Source organism: Acanthochromis polyacanthus, chromosome 11 (assembly GCF_021347895.1).
Source record: "Acanthochromis polyacanthus isolate Apoly-LR-REF ecotype Palm Island chromosome 11, KAUST_Apoly_ChrSc, whole genome shotgun sequence".
Taxonomy (NCBI): Eukaryota; Metazoa; Chordata; class Actinopteri; family Pomacentridae; genus Acanthochromis; species Acanthochromis polyacanthus.
The window spans coordinates 36,914,196-36,929,321 of record NC_067123.1 but is presented as its reverse complement, the minus strand read 5'-3'; the positions used below and the strand labels follow the sequence as shown (position 1 = coordinate 36,929,321).

General features: G+C 40.5%; 1 protein-coding gene across 1 annotated transcript; it reads left to right on the top strand.

Moving 5' to 3' along the window:
• The first annotated feature begins 3,301 nt into the window (after nucleotides 1-3,301).
• pbxip1a (pre-B-cell leukemia homeobox interacting protein 1a) lies at nucleotides 3,302-14,735 on the top strand. Its single transcript, XM_022208425.2, has 10 exons — nucleotides 3,302-3,468; nucleotides 4,215-4,342; nucleotides 5,953-6,037; nucleotides 6,125-6,192; nucleotides 7,184-7,805; nucleotides 9,827-10,060; nucleotides 10,941-10,984; nucleotides 11,131-11,226; nucleotides 11,361-11,541; nucleotides 11,695-14,735. The coding sequence occupies exons 2-10, from the start codon at nucleotides 4,271-4,273 to the stop codon at nucleotides 12,705-12,707; spliced, it is 2,415 nt and encodes an 804-aa protein (XP_022064117.2). The 5' UTR covers nucleotides 3,302-3,468; nucleotides 4,215-4,270; the 3' UTR covers nucleotides 12,708-14,735.
• Nucleotides 14,736-15,126: the final 391 nt, after the last annotated feature.

Here is a 15,126-nt window from a genome sequence, read left to right as displayed (position 1 = left end):
CCTCGCCTCCTCCGATTGGCCAATCCGGCGGAAGAGCTCTTTTGCCATTGGTCAGTTCCATCTGTCGCAGGAAATCGACGTCCTTCTATGCGGCTTTCTCATTGGTCAGAACGGTGGAACGAACAAATTATCCCTGACCAGCAGTCGCTCCACGACATTAAGGCCAACAATTCAAATGTGACATACTTACATGTGATTGCATAACAAGTGACCCACATCAGCTTTTAAACTGCTGTCATGTGTACATTTAAAGTCCATTGTGGATTTTAACACAATTTAATGTAATGAAGAGGCAGATAAGTGACATGATTCCCCAAGAGCAGCTGGAGTGTGAGCTCTAAGGTACTTAAAGCCACAGAAAACTGACGGCTTTAGAAAGTTTTTCATCGTTTTTATGGCTGATTTCTACATCCCATTAAAAACACCTTCTTTCTAAATGCATCTTTATGATCGAATTAGGTCTAAACATCAGAGGTTATAGCCCCAAATGTTTTAAGAAAAGCTCCAGAGCTCAATAGTTTATTGTTTTCAGAGACTTAGATAATACTCATAACTGATAGGTACAGAAATTTTAAAGGCGGTGGAGAAATGTTTCAGAATACTATATCCTCAGATAAATAAGCACAAATAAAATCCCTAATAAATAAATAAGCTATTTATTAATACTAAAAGGGAGAGAGGTGCATACTGTAAACCAAAGGTAAAAAGAATTATTCATAAGATCAGAAGGAAAACTACAAAAACATCTTCACATAAAGGAAAGCTTTGAGAGCAACTTCTACCATGACACTGGTATCTACAACTAAGGGATGTGTTGAAAACAAGATAATCATCATAGTAACGCCTAATAGTACAGAAGGAGTTTTACACTTCTCAGTGCTCAGCTTTGTCTGTCACGTCTGATCTGATTGTTATTAGTTATCTATTTGGTTTATTGAGTTGTGGGATTTTATGGGAAAACTTTTTGTCTCAACCAGAACTATTAAAAGAGTTGGTCACCCAAAATACTGTCTAATAGATGTTAAAAATTAGAATAAGCATAGTTTATAGCTTATTTTTAATGCTGGTATACGGAGAGTGTTAAACTGATTGTCACTGTTTTCTGTAACAGTGGCAATAAAGATCTGTTCTGTTTTATTGTATTATAACCTACGATGTAGACTACCAGCCTCACTACAGATTTCAGCTGAATATTAGCTACCCTGGTGTAGCTGAGTGGTTTGCAGTGTTTTGTCACTCAACACACCTTTATTCAGGATTATAGCTCTGTAAATAATAATAAATAACTACTATTATTCAATCAATAATAAATCCTTCTAAGACACAAAGTCCGAGAGTCCTGATGTTACTTTGTTATTGGAACATATTGCCTCACACTTAACTTACTTATGATTTACTTACTTATTATTTAGTATTGTCACGGTAAAATCTAAGGATTTTTCGATGAGTTAAGCTAAGCCCTAATGACTCAAGATTCTAACAAAACCTGTGTTCCTTACACGTATGCAGAGAAGTGCACTGAACTCATAGAGGACTTATGTCAGTTTACAATCCGCCAACACCTTTGTCAAAAGGACGTTTTTTGGACAGAAAAGAATTACATTTCTAGCTGAGTTTTAGTCTTCTGATGAATTTTCATCAATGCATTTTATCCATAAATACACCCTGTATAGGTTTAGCTGCAGGGACAGCCAGGTGTGTATTGCGGAATCAGAAAATATATAACTAAGTAAGGCTGAATCATCATTAATATTATTTACACTGACAGCAACACAGCAACACTTGGCATGACCTGAAATACTTACATCAACATCCAGGGCATTCTCAGTGCATCTATAAAAATCTAATAAACACATGTTTGACAGAATCTGTGACTGTGGCCTTACAAAAGAAGGGCACGGAGTTCAAAGAACATCACAAACATTTCATGACACAAATACAGTGAGCTGTAACTGGGTGCTTTTGAACATATTTTTCTGCTGAGAGATCAAACAGCTTATAAAACAGAGAAATGCTCATGAGCTCCAAACACTCAAAGTGAGCTATCCCTAACAACTGTATCGTCTAATACATGCTTGAATGGGGCCATATTGTCATTATAGTTTCAGTGTATTTATTTGCTCTGCACTGGGAATAGTCCAATAAAGTTCTCCCCCCTGTAGCTCTTCTAGTGACACATCATCTCCTTTAAGCTCTTTGTAAGCAATCAAAATTTGCTCCCATAAAACCTCAACAACATAATGTAAAACCGCGTGCTCTCTTTACATCTCTTCCAGATGAATCAACAAGATGTACCACTGTTGTAATACAGCTCATCATGTGTAATAACATAATGTTGGGGTACGATCATCCTACACGTCATACCTGTACATATGTAAACTTATCAACTCACATGTGTACATACCATATGTAAATGTACCATGTCATAGCGGCACTAATCCATATGTAAATTCATAATGTCATATATGAACATATTCATATGTAGATTCATCATGGTTGGTATATTGATTCCCTGGTGAGCAATAGATAAGATCTATTTTATTCAACCAGGAGGAGATTATTTTTTTAATACAATAAACAAATAACAAAGAATACAAAGTACAAAATGCAAATAACAAAATGCAAAGTGTCTAAAAGCGTTTGTATGAAGTGTCTTAAGTGTTTAAAAGTGTCTTGAAAAAATAAGAAGAAAAGTAAAGAAAATAAAATAACACAAGTACAAGATGTAAACTGCAGACTAATAGCAAGAAACAGATTAATAGAAAATGAATTGAAATGAAAGTAAGAGTAAAATAAATCAAGTTTATCTTCTCTCATCTTAAGTTGGAATGTTTTTTTTATTATCCTCAGTGAAGCATCAGAAAACGTCATCAATGGCAGTGTTTTGTGTCGTGTTCAATTTCAGACAAACAGAGATGTAAAAGTAAATGTGCCTATCCCTGACAAAACAGTTAACAGACTAATAATAGTGGAGAAAGAGTCGGATGATGAAATGAATGTCCACACTGGAGCAATACGAGTGAAGGGGTTGTCCACCCCGGTAAGTCCCGCAGTCAAATATAGCCGTGCAGACGTGTCAGAGAGCGGCTGGTCCGAGCAGCCTCTCCCCGCTGTATATATATGTGGACCCGGCACGCATGTTCACATGAAGCCGTATTATTATAAACCAAGGAGAAGCTGACCACCGTCACCTGCCACTTCCACCTGCGGACGTCAATCACGCCGCGTTGCACGTCGCTTCCCCTGACACGACACCCTTTTCTGATTGGCCCGGGCGCGCTCCGGAGGCGGGAGCTCCGCTGCCTTTCCCGAAATCCGATTGGACGACAGGCGCCTTGGCCGACGTGACGCAGCCAGGAATTCCCAAAGTTCCCAAGTTCACGGGAAGAGAGGAGCGTTGTTCCTGCTGACAAACTAAACGTTTTTGGAGGAAAAAAACAGCGAGCGGCTGAAGTGTGAGCCACCGGGGTAAATAACTCGTCTTTCTTGGGTTTTGTTCGACTGCGGGGAGCTTGTGTTTGCGGCGGCTGCTAGCTGCTGGGCCTGAATGGGAACGCGGAAGAGTGGGAATGTTCATCCTACCATCCTTTGTTTACCATCACGAGTGAACCTTGAATTTGGTTGCTACAACAAACGTAGCCATTAAATTTAGCCTCTTATGTGTGCAAAAGTGAGATTTTGTGCGCGTAGTGTTGTCTGCAAGTGAGAATTAGCGTTTGTTTGCTGGTTTGTGGCTCAATGGGCTGCTCGTGCCTGGGGTTTGACCATGTTTGGTAATTTAACAGCAGATTGACTGAATGGATGGATGTGAATGGACGACTGACTGGAAATAGTCAGCGGTGGTGAGCAGAACGAGCAGGTTGCCGTTTTGTTCCCGTCTAGATCTTTTGTTTTAACTGCGCAGTGGTGTATTATGGATGCCACCATACTGTTACATAACTTGAATCAACGACAATCTGGTTGTAATCCCGCCGTGTATGGGCTCTTAAACGGCACCGTTATTGCATAATCCTTTCCTCCTATGCTATAGTCTGCATGTGCACCGTGCAAATCCTGCACAAAATAAAGCATAGTCGGTCATTTATGTGCATTTTCTGCAGCAGAACTATCAGTAACAGTCAGATTCCTGCATGCAAAATCCTGCCGACTCCTCCGAGGCAGATGTGCATTTGGCACGTTCAATGAAAACACGTTGTTTCTGTCGTCACATGCAGGATATCGTGAAGCCGAATCCGTTCCGTGCTGTGCCAAATCGAGCCTGACGAGGGCGATGTCTGACAACAGCAACAGCACCGGCAGCACAGGCTCCTCCACCAACAGCTGGACCCTCCTCTCCCCCGAGGTAAGAACCAGAGAACCGGCTGGGGAGACGCTGCAGAGATCCGTGTGTCTGGATGTCATTTGGAGCCCAGTTATTATCCTGTTTCATGAGTACGAGCTCGTGTAAAATATGTCGTGTCTCAACTTGCAACCCTGAGCCTCCTTAGACGAGAAAATCACAGTGAATGTTTGCAGAGAATCCATTTATGAGTCATAAATTAGATAATAGGTCGAGTCTGAATGAAAACATGGCTTTATTTTTATGCCTAAATTCACTGTTCTCAGGCACTATTTCTGTATTTCTGCAGGCATTGACGTGTATCTATCTCTCTCTCTCTCTCTCTCTCTCTCTCTCTCTCTCTCTATATATATATATATATATATATATATATATATATATATATATATATATATATTAAATCGGTTTGTTGTTTGCATGTTTGTGGAATCAAGAGTGCCTGAATAAAAAAGAAATCTGTTTTTAAAAAAGGATATAATGTGTAAATATAGAGAGGAATAAATGAAAATAAATTTGTTAAAAAATAAGGAAATAAATATGTAAATATCAAGAGGAATACATTTAAAAATATTAATAATAAATTGATAAAATATGGAGATTTAAAATGAAATTTTGTGGGGGGTTTTTTTGTCCCTTGTTCCTTTCTTTTTTCTTTTGTTTTTCCAAACAAGACTGGAATGGAGAAAGCAATGACAAAATGGAAAAATAAAAGGGAAAAGCAAAGACAAAATTTACCTTTTTATTTTCATATTTTTTAATTTATTTTTAATTTAGTCTTCTCTCCACATTTCTTTCTTTATTTTTTAACAGATTCGTTTTTATTTATTCTTTTATTTATTCCCTTTTATATTTATGCATTTATTTCCTTTTTTTTTAACAGTTTTATCTTTTATTTTGGCACTCCCGTAACTCCATACATATCTGCTTTCTATGCATTGTCATGACTCTGTCAGTCTCTACTCAGGCAGACACTTAAGAGGAAAATATTAAGGAGTTCTTATAATATTTTACTTTATTTTGTTGCTTAGTGTTGGGTAAAGTGAACCAATACTGGGTTTTTGCTTTAAATGGACACATTTTTTTTGCAGTGAGTCCTTAAAATTTGGGATCAAACTCTTGTGACAAACACATGTAATAATGGAAAGCTACTTTACAGTTACATACAGAACTTTATTGTCCAAAATGACAGAAAACTTCACAGGGAATGTAATACTTATTTATCACACTATCATTTTAAGCTATCAGTTTGTGCTCAAAATCCCATCTGACAATAATAGATGTTACATTAAAGTCAAGCTAATTGTAATTTGTAGCTGCTATTATCAAGTATTTCAGAAGTCATTATGGAAGAAGTCTGACTCAGTTCCTTGTTTATTATTTATTAAGACAACTAAAGGGCCCACTGCAGAGAAAATTAAAACCCTATGACCCAGTTCCAATAATGGATGACCACTTATTCTGCAGCACGGGTGTTCTGTGTGCACGAGCGAAGGTGCGTGCCTGTACTGGGTGCACTGTAAATGTCAAGGTCATTGTTGCCAATAATGGCGCTATAGGTGTTAATATAAAAGCTCGTGGGAAGATTGATCTTATTGGATCTTCTTTCTCTACAGGAGGCTGCAGTTGAGAATGTGGGGCCCGTGGACGATGGCACCGAGAGCCTGGGCGACGTCCCCAGTCTCTCTGAGGAGCTGGCAGGTAGCGTGGCCAAGTGGCAGAAATAAATCAGGCTGCTTTTAAACTTATTGTTTGCTTCAATATTTTATTGTGTGAATGTTATTTCAGGAGCCACTGCTGAATTCAAACCAGGTGACATACCTGTAGAAACGGTCCTATCTGAGGAGGGCCATCAGGTTGGTACATGTTTAATCATGCAGTAATTTATTTAGGGCAGACCAATGAACCACAATCATCTTACTGCATATTTGTTTTTACCAGTAATGATTTATGAATTATCATTTGACAGATAACACTTTAGACCTGTATTACCAACTTCTATAGATAGATGGATAGATTATTGTGCAAAATTGTTTATTTACAATAAAGTGCGTTTATTTACAGTTTGTTCTACATGTTTCCTTGTCTGAAAAAAATCTGAAAATTCAGCAAAAAAATTCCCCAAATTTCTGAAAATTCAGCAAAACCTTCAGGAAGAAAATTCCAATAATTCCTTAAAAAATTCCCTTAAAAGTTTAATTTTTAAAAAGTCCCCCAAATTTGGCAAGAAAATTCTTGTAAATATTTTCAAAAAATGAGTAAAAATCTTTTAAAATAATCCTAAAAATATCTAAAGTGATTACATTTATGTCAGTAAAACTTGTAATATTCTCTTATGAACATTCACAAAAGAAAATCGACCAAAATCCAGAGAAATTTGCTGGATTTTACTTGATTTTTTTGTAAATGTTCTTAAGAAACATTTTTAACATTTCTTTTTTTCCACCAAAAAATGTTCAAAGATTTCCCAAAAAATGTTGAAAATGTGGATATCAGAAGTTTCACTGTGAAAATCTCTTTTTTTTCCCCCACATTTTTAAACTTTAAACCGGGCCAATATGACCTGCGAACGACGCGAAGGTTAACAACTGTAAGACAACAGTCTAACTATATCAGTGCTTATGCTTGAAATAAATTGAGAAATTGAGACCCGTTCACTTGAAATTCACACACTGCTCTGGGCACAAATTCACAAAATAACAGAGAGCTAACTTAGATAACACAGTTTGAGAAAAAGAATGTGGATTAAAAGTCACAAAATAGCAATGCCAGGTATAAAAAGATGACAAATTTGTTTTTTAAAGTATTTGCAGATAACCGTTTATTCCTTACTGCCCTTATCATTAGGTGTGTCAAGAGACCTCTCCAGAGTCCAGTGAGGGTCCCATCCCTTCTAGTCCATCCCGACTGAGCCCTCTTCCACTGAGCCTCCTCGATCCTCCAGACCTCGACCCGGAGAGTCAGCCTCCAGTCATCCATGACATAGTAACCAGCTCCCCCAGTGACAACGAGACCCAAGGAGCCATGCCGTTCGTCACCAACATTGATTTGGGAGCACAACTTGATATTCCGGTAGTTGAAATCCCCTCAGCTGAGCCCGAGGAGTCCTGCTCTGCTGCCGTCATGACTGAGACCTCTGTGGAACTCGGGCTCGACCCGGCCGCCGATGCTGGACCGATTCCTGCAATTTCTGCTGACGCCGAAGTTAGCGTCCCCACAGAGACCCTGACTGCCGCTGATACTCCGTCTCATGTCGAAGCTGATGTCAGCTTTGTTCCAGAGAGTACAGAGCCATCGAGCTTAGTCCCAGAGAGCCTGGTGACAGAACAATCCAGGGAAGAAAGTCCCGCTCCAGAGACCGTTGGTTCAGCCGAGGCAGAGGAGGAGGCTTCTGCTGCTGAAGAGGACCCAGCAAGGCTATCCGAGACAGAATTCCAAGATGAGAGAGAAGAAGAAGAAGAAGAAGAAGGTATAAAATGATCTTGCAGGAGTATATGAGAAATTTTAAAGGATGACATTTAGTATTCCCATTTTTTTCTACTTTAATTTTACTTTTTGACATTTTTCTAGTGGAAAAGTTTATGTTTTCAACTCACCAGACCTTCAGAAATCCTTCAAATTTAACAAATAGAGACAAAAAAACATCAGCTTGGTTCCACAGGTCAAAACTCATTGCTGTAGAAATTCCACAATCTTTAAATATTTGTAAGCAGAAACGAGAGCCAAATCAAAGAAGTTGGGCAATCCTGCTCTAGTAGATGAAATGATGTTGTCTCAGACTACTTCAAAATGTACTCATGTATTTATTGAACAGACTGAAAATCACTTCCTTCTGGTAGCTGCCCCTCAAGACATCTTTTTTTTTATTAGACTTTTCACGTGTGCCAATCTGACCACTAGTTTTTCAGATATTTTACTCTGCACCAAAGTGCTGGACAGGCTTCAGTCTTTGCTACAAACTGGACAATAACCCAAATAATACTAATTATGATCATTATCATTGTAACAAAAATGAAAGATAGGAAGGTGAAACGAGAAAATATCAAAGAGCAATACAGACAAAAGGAAGAATCTATCATTTCTTCTACTTGTGGATAATGGACAGCAGAGGGCAAATGTGACTCTTATTCATTTTGCTGTGTGTTGTGTACAGTTCTTCACTGCAGGAATAGCACATGGCCGCGTGTTTGTTCATTGTTAAGTAATCTGAGAAATACACAAAATAATACACGCAAAAAATTTTCTTGCTGAAATAAATAATGATCTTTTTAAACTGCAGTTTCCCAGATGGCCACTAGAGGCTGGAGCCAAAAGCGAGTCAATCCCTAAAGACCCCAGTGTTAAAATGGCCACATTTACAGCGGAAATAAACAGATTTTACACCCTGGTACAAAAGTATTTTGGTCTGTGTAGCTACATTCCCCACTGATAACAACCGTACATGTCATTACATTTTTCTAAAAGTTCCTGTTTAAATTGTATTGAGGATTAAAGTTATGTGTAATTAAAGGCATGGGTCCAGAAACATTTGCGTGGCCCAACATAGCTCTACTCATGCTCCTCCTCTTTGCTCAGTTTTGGATGAGATGCAAGTTAGGAAGAGTCAGGACATGCCAAAGGGGCGATGGCTGAAACCACCACACTAGACTTTAAAGTCACTCTTGAGGAAGTCTGTATTTCAGAAGACTTAATTTATCTTAATATACAGTCAATGCTTAAAGCTGTATATTTCCACTCTGACCCTCTTCAAGGCAGGGCCTTAAGATCACTTGACAAAAATGGCATTTAAAGTACCGCAACATGTTAGTCAACACTGTGCTTTGGTAGAGTCTCCTCCCTGACATAGTTACAGTCGATCATATTATCATAAACTTCCACACACTGAAGCCGGGCCTTCTGGGACCCCCACAGAGTCTGAGCCTCCGTGACAGTTAACAGCTTTTCCCAGCTGGTAGTGCAGCCTTGAGGAAAGTTAAGTGCTTTATGGCTCTTTGTAATTAGCACAATTCGATGGAAGGAGAAAATGAAAGTCCTCTTGCAGAAGAATTTGTTAGCATGTTTCTTATCTGTGTCACGCTAGCAGCTGGAAAGCGATTTATCAGAATGACAGGGAGGCCTACACCCTGCCGAGAAAATGAAGAAACCCCCATGCATGAAATGACTGTTGTTGTAATTTAGTGAGAATGTCATCCATTTCCACAACCAGCGCGCTGAGTTTTTTACTTTTTTTGTCAGACATTTTTCACAAGCTGTTTACACACTGTTGTGTTGTGCAGTTCATGTGTATACTTGATTCTGGTATTTTGTGCGAGGAAGTCAGCCAGTAGATAATTATAATTTTGGAAATAATTCCAGTTCTTACACTTGCGTCGCCAAAGATGTCGAGATGATTTGTTGAAGTGACTCGGGGCCGCGGTCGAATACATGTGGTTTAGGTTTATCTGTCAGAAAAATACATTCTAAAATGTGTTTTTCTCCTTCTTCTCTTAGAGCCATCCAGCAGTTTTGATTTGGGCGACTCCAGCAGCATCGATGACGGACTGAGGAGGAGGAATGTGCCCTCCTTTGAGGCACCAAGACCAAAAACCTCCGACGAGGAAGACGAGGAAGAGGAAGTGGAGTTTAAGCTGGCTGAGAAGAAGGAGGAAAAGCCGTGGCTCTCGATGAACAAATGCATTGTGGGTGCTCTGGTCCTGCTCTTCTTAGGTTCCCTGTTTCTCTCAGGTGAGTTCCTCTCATGTGTGACTAATTCTGCTAGCTTGCTTCTGCTTTTAATGAACCAATCAAGTCATTCATGTATGGTGTCCGTTAGCAGAAATATTAAAGCCATTTCTGTAGAACGTCACTGCGGTCACCTCACATTTCCCCACCTGATGCATCACAGGTGACACAGCTATGTATACAATAGAGAATAATAATAACAAAAAAACTGAGGTATTTGTGTAACCGTGGGTTTTACAGGGTTAAGGATTCATTGTAAATATTTTCAAAAAGTTACTTTGCTACACTTTTGCTTATGTGACGATGCCAGTGTTTCCGAATTACATAAGCACGTTTATTTCCAGCCGTCAGCGATAGTTAGATGTCTGTCTTTAGATTTTGTTGACTAAGCTGCACTATGTCAACAGGTTTCCTCTCTGACGTGGATAAGGGGCCTCCAGTGGAGATATTTTTTAAGTGTAAGCTTCTGCGCTCACTGGCTAACGCTCAGTAACCTGTCCAAGCGCTAATCTGGCCTGGCAGTTCATGCAGTGGCAGCAGAAACAGGCAAATAGCATGCACACTAAATTGTGTAATAACGCTCTTTATCACTGTGTTGAAGGACACGCTGGATGTTTGCGGTGCTTATGTCAAGGAGGGAAATGATCTATTGCTGGGAATGTGTTCTTTTTGCTGCTAAATCCATCACATTTATAATGAAAAAGGAAACCTGCATAAATTAACACAACCTGTTGTGCACCAGCAGTGGCCTGAACTCAAAGAATGCACTTTGCAACCTAAGCAACAAAAGCAGCTTATGCTGTTGTAAGATGGCTCGGCACCTGTGTGTCAATAAAAAGTGTCGCAACTCGACGTGTAAAGGTGTTGTTTTGTCGTCTGGCAGGTGACTATGACGACTCTGAACTGGGTGACGGAGAACAAAGCCAGGTCTGTTTCCGCTGCCTCGTAATTCACTCGCACAGTTCTGTTTAAATGAAAAATGCCTTAAAACTTTAAAGGAAAATGCTAAACACGAAAAGACAGGACATTTTAAAATATGTCTTCTATTTATGTGCCAATGATTTTCAATCCAGGACTGGCTTAGCGGTGATCCACAGGATATGAAAGAGCTATTGGATAAACTGACACAGGAAAACCAGCAAATCACTCAGCTAGAGGCTCAACTGAAGGTCAGTGTAGAGTCATATTCATGTTAATTGTTTAGCTTTAGCCTCATGATATTTCAAGTAAACGTTTTTAATTATTGACTAAGTTGAGCTGCGTCTGGATGCGACTGAAGACTTTGAGCTGCTTTATTTCTTAGTCTCAGAAAGAAGAACTGGACTTGGCGTTGAAGGCGGTAGCAGCAAGTGGCGATGAGCAAGGTAAAGCAGATCTGGAGCAAGAAAATGCTAACCTGAAGTTGGAGCTGTCTTCTTTGCCGGAGCTGAGGAAAGAGCTGGAGACTCTGAGAGCCAGAGTGACCGAACTCAGCCAGCTCACAGGTAAATGTCAATGTCTGATACATACACGGTAATATTCAGTGAAATGCAGAAAAGAAAGCAGCTGTGATATAAAATGGATTCGTCAGAGTGCTGAGCTCTAAAATAAATAAGCATTAAAGTCATTTTAACTTTGATATCTTGAATCCTCCACAGCTGATCAGGAAATACTCCCGGATACTTCTAGCTCAGCCTCTCAGCCTGATGACAAAGATAGTCAGAGGAACCAGAAAGCAGCTGCTCCAGAGAGGAGAAAGGACTCAAACGAGAGGGGAAAGCTGAAGGAGGAGCTCCAGCGGCAGAAGGTTCTTTTGGAGGAGAGCAAGAAAAGACTGGACGGGATGAAAAAAGATGGAGGAGACAGAAAACGAGTGAGGGACAACTTGGAGGAGATCCAGAAGAAACTCTCGGAGCAAGTTGAGAGGTGGGGGAAGAAGAAGCCGCAGGAGCACAAATGGAAAGGGAACAAAGGCAAGAAAGAGGGGAAGAAGGAGTGGAGAGGAGAGAAAGACTGGAAGCACAGCAAAGAAGGAGGAGGATGGAGGGACAAAGAGGAGAAGAAGGAGAAGGAGTGGAAGTCCCAGAAGCAAAACTCTCACAAAGAAGCGTGGAGGAAACACCAGGATGAGTGGGAGAGGAAGAAGGACGAGCGTAAGATGGACAGAGAGCAGCGGAGGAAGGAGAAACCGTGGCACAGCAAGCCCGGAAAAAGCTCCCATCATCAGCACCAACAGCACCATCACCAGCCTCGCCAGCCTCATCAGCACCACAACAGCGACTTCTGGAGGGACCAGGAACAGAAGCTCCAGCGCAACGTCCGCCCTCAGCTGGGCTGCACATCCGTGGACGACTGCGCCAGCAAGGAGGGGCTCTACCCGGTGGAGCTGTCCGAGTTCGAGGAGTTGCTGGAGGGCTACCTGAGCAAGCTGGAGGGCTCCTCACCAGAGAGCAAGGACAAGATCAGGAAGCTGACCACGGAGTTCTTCGAGGACGGCGTCTTTATCCACGACAGGGTTCTTTTTAGCGACTTTGCCGAGGACGTGGCGGACATTCTGGAAGACATGGTGGACGTTTTAGAGGACCACGGCAAGAAGGACGACGACTCCCTGGAGGAGGAGATGGAGGAGTTTGAACGAGAAGCCCTGTGGAAGTTTGCCGCCACGGCTTAAAAAAACAGACCGAGAGGAGAGGAGTAAAATCCAACTTGAAGATACAGCACAAGTGGTGGTTTTTCTAGGACATTTCTTGCCTACCTTCTCCTCTTCAGAGCTGTAATTGCAGTAGCTTCTGGTACAGAGTGGTTGTGCCTCTCATAAATGTGTCCCTCTGAGTCTCTAATTATAAGCTAGACTTGTATTTGTCATTTTGGACTTAGTTGTTGTTACCTACCTCTGTCAGGTCATGCCTCCTAAAGCAAAGTCCTTCAGTAACGTGTCGTGTGAATCCTCCTCTGCTACTTAGTGCTTTACATAGTGCATGTTAAAGTTCACGATGTACATTTAAACCGATAATATTCAGATCGCACACAGAAAAACAAGGTCTTAGGTGATGGTATATGCAAATAATTCTGCTTGGCAGCAGCGTGTAGGATGAATCAGGACAGTTTCTATAGTTCACGTCAGTAACAGAAAAAAACCTGTTTAATTGACTGTTAAATGCTTTTCTGTCATTTGATTCGACGTGTTGTGTGGGAAAACCACCGACCTCCTCTCCAAGCAGGTTAAAACAAATGCTAGCACGTTTTTTGCAGATACCATTCGCCTCAAGTCAGGTGTAACTGTCCAATCCCAGAGGATGAGATCCCGGTTCTTTCAGTGATAAGAATCAAATCAGGTCGGACCAGTTTTGTGTCAGCAGCTGACTGCAGACTGTTTGACTTTCTAGACGTGAAAGACTTTTCATCCTCTGACTCCCAACTGTCAGTTGACGGCAGATGTGTGGAACAATCCGGGAGATATTTCGTTTAAAAAATAAAAAAAAAAGTCAGCGCTGCTCAAAATGCAAAAAGCAATAGGACAAAGTGATAGCCATAGTTCAATTGATGACTGCTAAACCACTTTAGCACTTTTCTCAGACATTTGAGGAACAAATTTTCTCACTTTTCATTTCCGTTTTGTTCTTTTTCAACCATTCTTTGATATCTTTTTGTAAAACAGCCATGGGGACCTCTGACACATGATCTGCTTTTAGAGGTGAGGGATCTGTAGGAATCCCTGGAGAGTTTCTTTCGTTCATTTAACTCAGATTGGCAACCAAACCGCTGTTTTCTTTTTTTCTTTGCTTTTGTTGAACAAATATGAATTGATGTGCATGATTTAGATGAATTTATTTGGGTTGAGGAAAAAAGAAAAACAAAAAAAGATGTTGCATTTCACTTCATTTTTCGAGTTTCTCAGTTGAATAAGCCGGGCAGAGGTGAAACAAAAACGGCACAAAGCAAAGTATCGCAGTATTTTTAGTGAAGTTTTTCTTCTTCTTTCCAATTCGATGTTTCCGTCTTTCCGTGGAAGTGAAGTTAAAATAGACAGATTGTGATTGTTGGCTTCCATTTTTCAGTGATTGAAAGAAGCTTTGAAGTGTTTCATGTTTATTTATTCTGTCACTACACTGCAGCTCTTTTCTTATTTTTATCCAGAAGAACCACAGACTTTGTCCCAGGCCGTTGAATGTGAAAAAAACGGTTTTCATTCAGTTTTGGTTTTCAGAATTTTTAGCTCGCCAGCTACTGCTTATGTGCCTTTATTATTCTAAATATCCGAGATTGGACAAGAGGTCTTTGATTTCATTTGCTTGTGCAAGATAAAGAAGTTTACACTACTTGGGGTTTTCCTGCTGCTTATTGGGCAGAGAGTGAATGTCGTAGAGTTTACACGTCAAGTGTTGAACCGATTTTTCGTTAAATCTTTCTCTGCTGTTTGTAGAGGGCGATGTTTTTTTTCTGAAGGTTTCTAGACCAAAGTGATCGAAAGAAGGCATACTGTAATATCTAAACATACGAATCCTTTAACAGAGAGTTGAATCAATATTTGAGAAGTATTTTTGTCTTTGTGGGACAACAGTAGGGCTCTGTGTTTACGGATAGTGTAGGAAGTGGCTGGATGTAATGGATCCCTGAACGATCTCTTATTTCTCCCATCATCAGTTATGTCCTCTTTTAGGGAAGTCAGTGTTAAGTTCAATAAATTTTTCACCATTAAGTATGTAAATAATGCCTTTTTCATTCATTTTTGCATAAGGATGTTTGTCGTATTTAGATTATGATTCATTTTAGGTTGTTGCTAGAGGTACGGACCCGTACCCGTAGCCTGTGGCCTACGGATACGGCACTTTCCATTTGCCAATCAGATACGCGAGATCTGGTCACGTGACTCCCGGTAGACGCTAGCGGTACGGACCCGTAGCATCGGTACTACAGGTACGGACCCTAAACCTAACACTAACCCTAACCTTTGCTTACCTTTCAACAGTTTGCAGTGGTTAGCAACTTCTTGATTCGCGAGACTCGCGTACGGGTCTGTATCTGTCTGGCAAATGGAAAGTGCCGTATCCGTAGGCCACAGGCTACGGGTACGGGTCCGTATCTGTAGA